Source organism: Lepidothrix coronata, unplaced genomic scaffold (assembly GCF_001604755.1).
Source record: "Lepidothrix coronata isolate B3197 unplaced genomic scaffold, Lepidothrix_coronata-1.0 Scaffold59, whole genome shotgun sequence".
Lineage (NCBI taxonomy): Eukaryota > Metazoa > Chordata > Aves > Passeriformes > Pipridae > Lepidothrix > Lepidothrix coronata.
In genome coordinates this window covers 4724036-4738271 of record NW_016690239.1, presented here as the reverse complement: position 1 = coordinate 4738271, position 14236 = coordinate 4724036, and the positions used below count along the sequence as shown (strand labels likewise).

Here is a 14236-nt window from a genome sequence, read left to right as displayed (position 1 = left end):
CCTGGAGGGTTGTTTAATTCTATATCGACACCAGAAGGTTTTAAAAAGTGTGAAACCAAAGTGCAGTACTGCACCAGTTCTTTCCTGCTCTCTGCATTCTGTGAAGGTGACTTCAGTGGCAAAATAAATATATTTTAAAAGCTTTTCTGCCTAAATTACATTATTTCATATTCAGAAATATAATGAAAATTTCATATCTTATGTCATGTGCTAGACCATCTACCTTTGAGATAGCTAACATGATGTGAGATGCACCGCAGCTCTTTTTATCTCCTTGGATTCAGCTTTGCAGATCCTTTCGGAACTGTTATGTTCCATATATGTTATGTCCAAATAACAAATGTTATGTCCAAAAGTGCTGTTATCTGTAAGCATTCAATCTGCCAGACTCATTACTCAGAATTAATTTTGATTAGGAAAAGAGGTCAGGATGCTCATGCATAAAAATTACCTGTAATACGTCAGTTCAGCTGCTGGGTAGGAAAGTTCTTGTTTGTTCCAAGACTTTCCAAAATGCTCCATAACAAAATTAACCATATCTATCTTGTTTTTTATAATTCAAGAAAATTACATGAATTATGCGTGCATTCTCACAGCACATTCTGCTTTTTTTTCTTGTTATTCAGTCTTTATAAATAAAGGCTGAAAACCTTGGGTTTATCAGCTTTAAATAATGGCAACAGTTTGCTCATGGAATAATAAAATGGAAACAATGTTGATCCCTCCATTATCACCTACAGTTCCCTTTTTTTTTTTTTGTAAAAAAAAATGAATTGGCTTATTTTTATTCTAACAAAATAATGTCACCACTATCTCAGATCTACCTGTAACTCTCAACTATTAAAAAAACCAAACCCAAAATAAGAAGACAAATACTTAATAAAAATCCCTTTTTGTTTGAAGGCTATGTCCTCAGTGCCAGAGATCTGCACAGCCTCACTGCAATCAAGGGCACACTCTCCGGAGAGCTACCCTGTTATGTCTGCTGCTTTCTTCTCTTTTACCTAAACGGTGAAGTTGTTTTTTTTTATAAAGAGCAGTCACCAAAAGCCATAGCAAATCTTGATGTGGTGATAACTATCTTTTCCCATGCTGCACTCTTCCAAAACAGCAACAGTCCTAGGATTATTCTTTCCAGAAACAGTGCTATGAAAACATCCCTTTGTTGTTCCCCTCTCTTCTCATGCACCTGCAGCACTCTGCTATTAGCTCTCTGCTTCTAGTGCTCTGTTACTTTTAAGTGCTTCTGTCTGAATGGGTATTGCTTGATTCTTCCCAGTTTTGACCTCCATTCACACATCTCTCAGGGTCTTTACTTGTAATAGAGAAGTGCAGATTTTTGGGGTGGAGGAAGAGAGAGTTAAAGAAATTATAAAATCATACTGAGTTCATTACTCTTTTTTTTAACAAGTGATTAAAAAAAACCCTTAGGAATTATATTTTAAACAGAACTATGCACTTAATGAACTTTTCAGCCCTAGACTAGCAATACCAAGTTATCATCTACCCTACACAAGCAGATGCTGCACAGTGCTAAAGGCCAGGAGCTAGAGAAATTGTGGTGCTCTTTGGATGCTGTGGCTTCAAATTCTTGGCTTTAATTTGAAGTATAACACTTCTAAACCTGAAGTCTTTTAAAAAAATGTGCAGAGTAAATCTTACAGAAATGCACAGGGAGCCTGAAAAATCATGCTGAGATGCATCATCTTCCCCTACACATCCCAAACAGGTCACTAATCTTGTGCCTGAACTAGTCTTTGTCATTCAGACTATAATCTTCTTTGTCACAGGAAATGTCTTTGTATTTTTTTCTTGAAAGATCATGCTAAAAACATTGCTGATGCTTCAAAAATACTGGACAGCAATGGTAGGAGAGAAAAGAGCTTTTTCACATCAATGTTACCTTTTTATGAAGTTAGCAAATAGTATACGGTGTGAATAACCCTGTCTTCGAATCCTTGCTGTCTCCAGAATTCCTGTGTAACGCAGCTGAACCAACACTTTTTCTTTGTCAAACTTGTTTGCCTGCCGGTCATTGTTTGGCTTGATGCACCTGACAAAATGAGGCTGTCCGACGACCATTTTGGATAACAAATCCATCAGAGAATACTGAAAAAAAAATAACAAAAGATCTGCCACCAGGCTATTTATAAAATTTGTATATAGGTCCATGTGTAGTTGAAATTTTATTTCATAGGATCAGAATCATGTCCATTTATATTTCATTAAGCTCGTACTTAAAAAGTAGATGAAGTAAATTACCCAACAACAATTCTAGCTTTGATAAGATCTCTAAGTTTCTACTTGAGAGAAACAGTGATTCCAAATAAACGTACCACATTTCACTCAGGACATTCTCACAAACTTCCATAATGTCCAACATATGACAGAAACTCTCCTTATGCTTATTTGCTTACCTTGGAGCTTTGTTAGGTAATTACAGCCCATTTCTTCTTTTTCTTGTTGTCACCTATTTGGGGACCCTTCTTCACCCAGGATGTAAATCATCCATCTATGGATGGGAAGTGGAACAGCAGCGAGCCAGTAAATATTTAAATCCCTTCATTAGACTGGAGGAAATGAAGGCCACCCCAGAAGGGCTGCTTAAACTGCTCTGATCTTGGCACACCTTGTTCATTGTATAGACTGATGCTGATACTATAGCTGCCCTGCTAAGAGGAAACTTTTGAGGAGGGCAAAACTAGAAGTACACAAAATCACAATTTTGCATTTTTTTTGCAAATCACAAAATTGCATTTTTCCCACCTCACCAGGGTACCAGGCTAGCAGAGGAGATGCAGCTTGTAGCTCTCCATGCCAACTGAGGGGAATCTGGCTGTAAACAACCTTGACTGGTGTTGTGCGAAATTGCTTCATGGGAGGATCTTATTAGAACACAAATGAATAAACTCATTCCTCAAGATTCAACCTGACTCAACAGAAAGAAGTAGCCAGGAGGTAATGCTGTTCAGCAGTGGGTTGGGTACATGAAACTAGTGTAGGACGTCAAGAGCCATATGTTTCCTATTAAAATGTGCAATTCCATTCTGGACAGAAGCTGCATCATGCAGCAAAGTGCTTAATTAGCTTCATCACTAGTGTGCCAATTGAACACAAACAAGTAGGACACACTAATGGATAATTTTTTTCCCTTGCAGTCTGAGGTGGCATATGTTTTTCTCAATCACCCACAGGTTTCTGTGTGTGAGTAAACCAGTGGGGCTGAAGCTGAATCTTCATTTAAGAGCATTAGCTAGCACGATCTGAGCAAGGATTTTCGCTACAGAAAATAGTACCAGAAAAGTGTAAATATAATTAACTCATTTGCAGCCTATGATGCTCGATGTGCTGATAATGCACTGAATCACAGACATTAGGTTTGAATGAGATTCAGTATTTTTTCCATCTAGAACTTTAGAACTCCTTGCAGCTTTGGACTGCCATGATACCTAGGCTGAAATTAGCCTTCATAGTCCACAAAGCTGGACAATTGTATCTACTAAACAGAGATATGGCTCCTTACTGTTCTGTCATAGATGTAAAAAAAACCTCTTATAAGCCATAGAATCATAGAATATGCTGAGTTGGAAGGGACCCACAAGGATCATCAAGTCCAATTCCTGGCCCTGCCCAGGATGCCCCAAGAATCACACCCTGTGCCTGAGAGTATTGTCCAAACTCTTCTTGAACTTTGTTAAAGATGGTGCTGTGACCACTTCGCTGGGGGGCCTGTGCCAGTGCCCAACCACCCTCTGGGTGAAAAACCTTTTCCTGATATCCAACCTAAATCTCTCCTGACTCAGCTTTGGGCCATTTCCTCGAGTCCTGTCACTGGTCGCAAGAGTGAAGAGATCAGTACCTGTCCATCCTCTTCTCCTCTTGAGGATGTTGAAGACCACAGTGAGGTATCCCCTCAGTCTCCTCCAGGCTGAACAGACCAAGTGACCTCAGCTGCTACTCATACAGCTTCCCCACCAGACTCTTCACCATCCTCGTGGCCTTCCTTTGGACACTAATAGCCTAAAGTCTTTTTGATATTGCAGTGCCCAAAACTGCACACAATATTCAAGGTGAGGCCACCCCAGTGCAGAGCAGAGCGGGACAATCCCCTCCCTTGCCTGGCTGGCGATGCTTTGACTGATGCCCCCCAGGACACGGCTGGCCCTCCTGGCTGCCAGGGCACTGCTGACTCATGTTCAACTTGCCATCGACCAGAACCCTCAGGTCCCTTTCTGTGGCACAGCTCTACAGCTTCTTGTTCCCCAGTCTATACACACAACCAGGGCTGCCCCTTTAAGGTGAAGAATCCGGCACTTGCCCTTGTTAAACTTTGTATTGTTAGTGATTGCCCATCTCTCTAATTTGTTGAGGTCTCTCTGCAGGACCTCTCTGCCCTCGAAGGGGTTGACAGCTCCTCCTAGTTTAGCATCGCTGACAAACTTAGTATTTCGCTGAGTCCTGCATCCAATTCGTCATGAACATTGCCTCAGTCACTTTATGGTTTACTGAGAGAGATGACTAAATAAGAGTTGGAAATTCAGAGCTGAGCCCAAGTGAACCAACTGCGTGCACCACTTTGGAGGAAAGAATGGTCTTCACAGCTACTTTCTATTGCAAGACGAGCATTACAGCCAGTGCTTGGGAAGGTCCAGAGAGCTGCTGAAGTAGCCACAAGAATTGACTCGCAACAGCCTCTGAGCAGTGACTATAAAGAAGAATAAGCATTTATTGTACTCTAGAAATCTATTTTAAAAGTTTCGATATCTTACTCTAAAATAAGAAGCGACTGTCTGTGTTTTCATGCTGGTTGTCTCTCTAGGATGATGTCCAGTATCTCCTGCTTCATTCTATAGAGATGAAGAAAGAAATTACACTTTTTAGTGTAGTGCCCTTCCAATGCCACAAGAAAGCACCCCTCAGAGAACATAAATAATTAAAAAAATATTCTAAGCAGCAAAAGTTACAGCATGATCACAGCACAAATCAATTACAACAGTACGTTACATTACTTTGCTACACAATACACAAACGTTCACACACAGAGAGCACAATTTGATAACAGAGCATCTAATAACTGCCACAAATAACCTGACAATGTCTGAGGTCCTTTTAGTTACTCCATCATCACTGTTATTTTGGTAGTTCCCTATGGAACATGGCTATACTCCACAGCGATATTTTAATTTCTCTTTTTGCTACAATACAGCTAGGAAATAATATTTTTTTCCCCCTGAAGTTTTTATAGAACTATAGCCAGAAAGAAGGGAAATGTTAGGTTTTTACCTCACGGAAGGAATATGAATTGCACAACACAAAGATATCCAGCTAAACAGAAAAGAAAATAGGAGAGGGAGAAAAACCAAGGAAGGTTTTAAGGTTTTAATACCAAAACTAGTATTGCCTTTCTAGTTTAAATTAATGTTCAATGCAGAATCACAAAATCAGTTTTCTTACCTTTGTATGACTTATTGTTTTCTGGGAGGTCCACATTTGGTAACTGATTGTAGTTTTGCTTTTAGTGTGTGCCAGATTACCTATGGGAAGATGGAAAAAAACAACCTAGCAAAGTGTTTACATCTCATCTAAACTAAAACTGATGCTGAACCACCTTATTCATGTCCCCAGTGTAACCATATGATTAGAAAGGTTGTTGAATTTTTCAGAGTATGTCCTTGTTTCCCCTTTCACTCTTGGGATGGAACAAGCTTTGAAGAAGTTGAGTGAAGATGAAAAGGGATGATTTTTCTCCTTCATCTCCTATGTCATCTACTAGATCACAAAAAAACCCCAGACTGCTGCAGAAGGTAAGAAAGACACCTCTTAGAGTATCCATGTGGTTTTACTCTAAGAATGTTATTGTACTACTGTAGTTCCAATGCTACACATATATTAGTTTAAAAAATAAAGCGCTAGCACCCTTCTCTGGACCTGAGGGCAAGTGACATATAATAATGGCCAGTCTTCGCGAGCAAAGATTTGGGAAAGGTCATTAGCCCTTCGAGCCTGCGCAGTGGATTTTTTTTTTTAGGTGAGACACAGCATGCGCTGAACTGAGCCCACCCTTTAATCCTGAGGTTCATCTGCCGGGGCCAAGCACGCTTGGACAGTGGCAGTGAGGTCCCCAGGATGTAGGTTTGTATAGAGTGACCTTCTCTTAGATGGATTGCCACACAGGGCTGACGAGCTCCATCTGCCCGGGGGGCCGGGAATCGAACCCGGGTCACAGCGGTGAGAGTCCTGCACCTTAACCACTTGCCACCAGAGGCAAGTGACATAGCAGGACTCAAACAGCTAAACTCTGTACTTCACTACTCTTTTAATCCCCTGGTAAAAATAATGTTGTCTCTTTCCACAGAGCTTGCTGGAAACCATTGCTGGCCTGCACTTTCTCTTGATGTGTGCCTAGGTATTCCTGGGAGGCTAGTAACTGAGATGATCCAAACCTGTCCCATTCATCAGAATGGGCAGTCCTTTGGCAGTGTTTCAGCCACTGTTCACTAGCTCTGTTTGGTTTCACTAGCACAGACATAGTCTTAAGACTCTGACCTTGAAATACTTAATTAAGCAATACCTTCGTTATGACTTTGAAGGACTAGGTGCACTGGCATGGTTTACACACACATTCGTCTTTTAAACGAATAATGAAAATTCTGCTGAGCTTTCCATCATGTCTCTCTGTGTTGATAAACTTTAACCAGTGCTGCACACTGCCACTGCTTCTGCTAATAACAAAACACCTCTGGGATCTCACTCTCCACTGGGAGAGCTTATATCTCTCTGTGCTCAGCCGCTATCAGTAAAAGGTGGGTAAGAGTTGGAATAACAGCTGCAAATATATGGCATGGTGAGCTAATGCATCACGTATTATGTGATGATATCAAGAGCTAAACTTCCCTTGGGTTCAGCTGAATATCACAGGGTGGGAAGGAAAAAGAGAGGATTACTCACACCTAACTTTAGCTATCTGAAAGTGAGGTGTCTACAGGATCCCTGCTGTATTCAGTGCAGAGCAGAACATTCAGAGGAGTTTTTTCCTGTCCTAAGAGAAACACCTGAGATAGGCAAGATAGGCTGAACTCTAGGTAAACCTCTACAATTTCACTGCTTCTAGATGAATAACAGATCAGAAATCTACCTTTTAGTTGGCTACAGCTGGATGGTTTTGGTCAGTTTCAGAAGGCTACACACAGTGTTTTACAATATTTAACAAGAAGACCAAAACAGCCTTCAGAACTATCTTGCAAAGCATTATAACTTGGGATCAGTTCTTGGGATCATGTGGACCCTTACTTTACTTCTACAGAAATTATTAGTATCTTAGCAAATATCAACAAGTCAAAAAGTTCAGGCAAGGACATTGAGCTCTGTGCTTTCCCAGGAACACTCACTTAAAATAGAACTTCAAGACCAAATTTTGCATTCCATGAGCAAAGCTCCCTTTGTGAAGAATAGAAGCCTTGCCAAAACCTTAGTTTCTGTAAGCTATGATAACATTTTAGGGAAATTTCCATTAGACTCTTCCAGTTTAGCTTCTCTGATCTGCTAGAAATACATCTCCCGTGTAATTGTACAAGGAAGTAAAGTTGTAAAGTACTTACTGTGTGGCATCAATGCCATTACACAGGAAGTCCTACAATACAATACAAACTGGTTGTAAGGAGACTTACCCATCACCCTAAAATGGTAGGTAGGACACTGTGCAAGGACATAGTCAACTAAGATGCAGCTTAGGAGTAATTTCTGTAGAGCCAATCTTATTTCTCCACCTCAATTTATGAACTCCTCGAGAAAGGGCTTACTACTTGGACCCCATCAGTCACCTACTGTAAAGGACTAAAAGACTGAATAAATTGAGAAGTGTCTCCTCACTCTTTGCAGCAGATGTTAAGAGCCCCAACCTTCACTCTCTAGTACTTTAGAGATAAATTGCACTGAGACAAGACAGGCAATTTATATATGCCATGCCCAAAAAAAGGCCAGTAACTTACCTGATCTTTTCTTTTCAGTCCTCAACTCAAGAGATGCACTCCACTCCCTGTATTGCTCCCCTACCCTGAAGAGAGGACCCTGAAAGAAGTCTCTACCACCTCCTTGGCACTTGACCAGACCAATCCCTCCCCTGCAGCTTGAGATGGCTGGGGCTCCATTCTGTATAGATTCTAGGGTTGGAAAGTTAAGCCACAAAGTGTGTAATGTCATCAGTGAGTAGTCATATGAAACCTAGCAGTGTTCATCATGAAGGCTAGAGAAGACTAAGAAGATTACCACAACACAATACCTGTTTTTGTAAGAGGATGGGTTACCAGCTGTCGTGTCAGGTTGTTTTCAGATGATCGCAGTAGCAGTACTATATCAGCTGGCAGAGTATCTCTGTTTTTGGCTAGGAATCCACTTGCATTATATAGAACCTGTTTAAAAAATGCATTTATGCATCTTCTTGGTTTTTGAAAAGCAATTGTAAATTTAAAATTTACATTTCTGGCATATGGCTTTTAATATATGAAGATACACAAATAGTTTTTCAGCTATCAGGTTCACTCTTGCTTGCAGTCTTTCTTTTGATCACTGAAAGTTCTGACTTTTCAATACTGAGATATGACACAGATCACTGAAGGCAAATCCATCATTCCAAAGTAGCTTGAGACATTTATTTTTCCTAATGTAGATATGTTTCAGTAGTCTTAGCCAGCGTGGATTTATCAGTAGGACAAGTATATTGTAGTCTTCCTTTACACATGTGTAAATGCACAATTAACAATGCACTTGATTTCAATCATATCACACAGGATTACCTACATTACTGTATGATCTTTCTGTACTATTCATACTGTGCTGTACTGGACTCAGAACTTACCACTCTTCTTAGGGATCTCTGAATTAATTGTAGAGGAAATTTGCAAAATCACAAACTGCATATTGGCAATTAAAGTCTCTCTAAAAATTCCACTAGTGGTGTACCTAACCCAAAATGTAACTCCAGGACTCTATCTCAATGATGCTGTAAAGGATCCACGAGAAAACCTGACCTGTCACAAAGGGTAGAAGATACTGCCATGCTTAATTTAGGAAAACCCCTCACAAAACAACTCAGTAAGAATCTTAAATTAGGAAAAAGGCTTGTAAAATAAGAGGAAATAAATAGTTTTCCAGTTCCACAGCAAACAGGACTAGGAGTAAAGAATTTACATTACAGCAATGGAGACATAAGTTAGGAGAAACTTCCTAATTAAAAAGCTTGTTGAACACTGGAAAGGGCAGATGGGGCACTGGTGTAATCCCCATCTTCAGTGGCTGGTAAACAGGAATGGTACAGGGAGACCTGACTCTCCACTCTTCAGCAGTGAGATATGCCACGCTGGTGAAGTGCAATTCAGCTGGAGATGAGGTTCAGAGGAGTTACTGAAGGCTCTTTGTAGCTGACTGTCTTACATAAGGCTTAAATTATCTTCCATCAGCTGATGGGCAGTATTTACCTCTCCCCAGACCAGCTGCTTCAGCACTGTACAGATCCAACATGGTTTCCTAGGTGAGGCACCGGTGCTCGCTCTGTACCCTTTAAAAGAGCTCAAAAGGAGGTAGGAGCTCCTGCTTTCACAAGGCAAGGTTCATGTGACCAGCATCATCAAGCAACAGTGCAACAGCAACTCCTCCTGAGTTTTGAAAGGCACGTGCAGGAAGTCACCTTGTACAGGAAGGCTCATCAAATGAAGCAGAAAGCAGGGCCTGCATTACCTATCTGGGTGATGATGAAGTACAGAACTAAGTAAGGCTGATGGGGTGTAGGAGGAAGTAGAAAGAAAAGAGTGGGATTCTGATTAGAAGCAGTGGCAACAAGCATGGTACAGGCCTTTCAGGAACTAAGAGGAAGAGTGCCAAGTTGCATTACATAACAGTTGTGTTTTGGATCTTCTATACCAGTTTATTTACCTGTTGACATTTAAGAAAAATACACTCCTGCTATTGCTTTTTTTTTTTAATGAGGGATAATAACTTTTCAATTTACTTTTGATATGTAAGGCATCACCAACATTCCCATGTCAGGCCTGAATAGATGACAACTGAGAACCAACCCAGCTGACCTCTTCTGTTTCCTTTCAGCCCTACCACTCTTACAATCCCCAACTAATATCATCAGGTCTCTTACCTTTCCTGCATAATGATAAATTCCAAAGGTTAGATCTACTCTTTTGGGTCTCCAAAAATATTTTGACTTCAAATTATCTTCAAATTTTTCTGAAAGGAAACACATAACTCATCTTACTGGAGTTACTGCACAATAATTTTCTTCCAAAGCTGTATCCCTCTAAGGATATTACCTGACTTCTCTGGCAATGCAGAGGCATAAAACAGACACTGATGTTTTCAAGGACATAATGGTCTTGTAACAAAAGGCACCCGATACAGAATATGGAAGCTCTCGGACAAGTCACTTACTTACTTTGTACCAATTTTTTTCTGTGTGACCTCAGAAAATCATAGAACCATTAAGGTGGCAAAAGACCTCTAAGATTGAGTCCAACCATTAACCCAACACCACTGTGTTCACCACTGAACCATGTCCCCAGGTGACACATCCATGCATTTGGTGAACACTTCCAGGGCTTGCCTTTCCAAGGTTTAGATCTTCATATATGAAACGATGTAGTAATCCTTCCTAATAATTCCTTGAGGAATTGTGAGAAAACACTTACTGATTGATTGAGGGCCTCTGTACTCTAGACTAAAAAGTATGAGAATAGAAAGACAGCAAGCTCATGTAATTCCTTTAACATGGGCATTGTTACTGGATGTTATTAGGTTTTGTGACTGGGTGTTGGGTAAAACTCTAAGAGGACATTTTGCACGTTCAAAAATGAGCAAAACAAGGATTTATCTGCACAGAAATATGACTAAACTAAATCAATGGGAAATGCAACTACTCAGCAGCACTAAAATAGTCAGGATCTGAATTACAACACATTTAGGTGTTTTATTTTTAATTTCCGAGTAGAAGAAAAATCAGGAAGCATAATTGGCTGAAATCCAGTGAAGCATGTTTGCAGCCATTACTCTTAAAAAAGTATGAAACTTCTTGTTCAGATATGGCTTATCAAAAATCTCAGAGCTGAACATGACTCAATTTGCAAACAGTGTTCTTGGCATATGAACTTAGAGTTTTAACTCAGTCTGATCTTTACCTTTCAAATCCTGCAGCTAAAAATTCCTGAAGGCAGGAGAATTTGAAACCTCGATCAGCAAAATCAGGTTCATTTGTAATCTTGATGTTTCTCTATGAACTTCAAGGACACAACCATCCCTACATGCATGTCTCCCTCAAACATACTGTGACACTGGTATGAGGGCTCACTAAAAACATAACTAGCATGTAGTCTGAACTGTACATGTCAAACAGAAATCTAACAGAAGACATGCTGCAAGACTGTGAAATAAACCATATACTTACCTACAAGTGTCTGATCTGTTGCTTGTGGGAATCGACTTTCCTCATCCAGCAGAGACAATAAACCCATTGGTTTTTGCAGGAACATATCTAAGAGGGGCCTGTTGTCCTCATATTCTATAACTCTTGCATCAACACCTTCATAAAGGTATTCATTCTGTAGAAGCAACAGAAGGCATGTTTTGTCTGTGTATACAGAATCACTTCAGGACATAATTCACAAACTGTTAATTGTAGCAAATTAAAACTACATTGAAAAAGTATGCCTCGGGACTAAAGACATCAAGGTTTTGCAGAAACAAATGTCAGTTGGGATATTAGCTTTTGAATACATAAATTCAATATTCCTGTGGCATATTTGGTAAAGAAAGATACTTTCCAGGAATAGCAAGAATTAAAGAAACAGAGTTGAAGAAGATAAAGTTTGCAGATGGAGACCTCAAGGCCTAGTTACTTCCCTGGTCTGCAATGTAGAAAATATTTCTTAACCATTTAGAGCTAGATTTACATTCCCAATTCATTGCTCACATCTATGTGATGTACAGTGGCCAAGATTTACAAAAGTGATCACAGATGACAACAGCCTTACTTGTTTGATCACGCTCCTCAAAATGGAAAAAAGAGAAGAAAGGTCCACATACTTTCTAATAATTAAAGAATTGTATACATACTTTCTAAAAATTAAATAAATTGGCTCACATTTTCCTCTACCTCATTTTCACTCCTTTTAAGAAACTAGGGAAAGGTAATGCCCAAGATTTAAAAACAATAGAAAGGCGGGCAGGGTGGGGTTTTTTGTTTGGTTGTTTGGTTTGGTCTGGTTGGTTTTTCCCTGAAGACTGCAAATATCTTTGGATTCCCACCAGACTGAAAAAAAAAAGGATAACAAATGTTGTGTCCACAGTGTGTTGTGATGGTTTTATCTTGAATATAATTTAGATTATAGCTGAAGAACACAAGAATGACCTTCCTTAATCGTTTAGCAAGGCAGAGGACAGGCATAGATTCACCAAGAGAAGGATGCTCCAGGGATTGCCATGCCTCCATTATTCTTGCCTGCATTACATATAAAAACTAGCGGTTATCCACTGCTAAGCCTTTTCACTGACTGTAAAAATCATTCCTCTGCCAAAGGATAGGACTTCATAAAAGTGTTGTGTTCATGTATGGTGTTAATATTACAGGTTTGAATTCATTGTGAGGAGAGTGTCATAAACATGAATGATGGCTAATATTAATGAGTTCAAAGACCTCTAACCTTGAAAGACCTCTCCTTATGTGTCAATTCACTTGAGTCTGAATGAGTGAAGAAGGCAATACATTGAGCATTTGAAAAAGAAGTTAACTGCCATATACAACAGAAAAGCACGTCATTAGATTTCATACCTCTAAATCTCTAAGCCAGAGAGAAACAGCAAAAGGGATAAAATCAATAACACTGTCCTGGACATACAGGCACAAATAAACAAATCTGCTGATCCATTTGAAAGATAACATGAAATATATACCTTAACTCTTCCAGTATCTAGATTGATCTAATTTCCCAGGACACTCTTCACTCTAAGGATAGGCTATGGCTCAGTTTTTATGCTGTACAAGGGTGTAATCAGTAAGAATCTCTCCTACAGCCCCATGAGGGCTCCTCATCTGAGACACATAACATTAACTTCATTCATGTCTGGCCTGAAGCAGTGGACAGGTAGAGTTTTGCTTTTTATTTTAATCAATGACCTGAGTAGCAAGACATGACAGGATAGTAATAAATGTATCACTGATATAGGCAAAAAGTTAATTATATACCTGTGGGAGCTGGTGGCAGAAAGGGAATGAGTCTCTGTTATCTCCCAAAGATAACACTGGAGTAGGGGCAGCTTAACCAAGGGCTACAGCTGTACTGACACACAGATGTTACATTCATGGAGCCAACTGTTACTGCTTAGAATTATCAAGAGTACACTTATCAGTTGGGCAAGGGAAAGAGATTGCTCAGGATGAATCTATTAGAAGAGAAGAGTGTTTCTGTGACACTCGGATATTGCCCAACAAGCTCTCACAACCAACTTATCTAATGATTAACTTTTTCCAACTTCAAATGCTTGTGAGAGAGGCTGGTTTAGAGAGCTGATAAAAGTGTTCTCCTTGAAAAAGAAAGGAGCTCTGTAGTAGCTGTACTACTATGCTGTAACAGCAACATCTGCTCCCACCACTGCCTGGCCAGCATGCAGGGCCTGACCTCCACGCCTGCTGCATATGTGACCATTCAGTCTTTTGTGTCTGCACCTCAACAACTGAATGAGTGTCAGGCAGTGCTGACAGTTTTGGCAATGCTGCCATATGCCCAGTAGGATATGGAAAGAGTTCACTCCATCACTTCCCATGGGCTCCTGGAGGATGGCTGATAACCCAGTCTCCCAGGCACTAGTGTGACAGATGACTCAGAAATGATACTGTATTACATTTTTTTATGCAATGCTGTTTTCAACCATGTTATTAGGATACAAGCAGCAAGTATAAAAGCCTTAACGATGCACATCATAAAACTGTAATGAAACAGATCTTATTTGAATTAATAAGATGAATCAGTTACAGGATTTTATAATACCCCATGATGTTTTGTGACAAGAAAGCTCTGTAAAATAGGTGCTTATTGAAATTCTAAAGTATAATCCATTGGAAAGTATTCCTGTGGATGGGAGGTCAAATGGAATAACAGTTACACTATTAATTGGGCTCCTATCTCATCTCAGTATTGCATGGTATTTTTTCTGTGATCAAAACTAGTTAACACTAGTTAAC

General features: G+C 39.9%; 1 protein-coding gene across 7 annotated transcripts in view; it reads right to left on the bottom strand.

The window, feature by feature from the left end:
- The window catches only part of MYO3A (myosin IIIA), a 120381-nt gene that overhangs the window by 25663 nt on the left and 80482 nt on the right, over positions 1-14236 (bottom strand). For 5 of the 7 annotated variants that reach the window (XM_017817284.1, XM_017817280.1, XM_017817283.1 and 2 more), the window contains 7 exons: positions 11444-11597; positions 10145-10233; positions 8279-8408; positions 7989-8159; positions 5455-5534; positions 4770-4847; positions 1904-2109 (listed from right to left, as the gene is read on the bottom strand). In XM_017817284.1, the coding sequence (XP_017672773.1) occupies positions 1904-2109; positions 4770-4847; positions 5455-5534; positions 7989-8159; positions 8279-8408; positions 10145-10233; positions 11444-11597 (908 nt within the window). The remainder of the gene's footprint in view (positions 1-1903; positions 2110-4769; positions 4848-5454; positions 5535-7988; positions 8160-8278; positions 8409-10144; positions 10234-11443; positions 11598-14236) is intronic. The other 2 variants (XM_017817286.1, XM_017817287.1) reach the window with 1 other exon arrangement.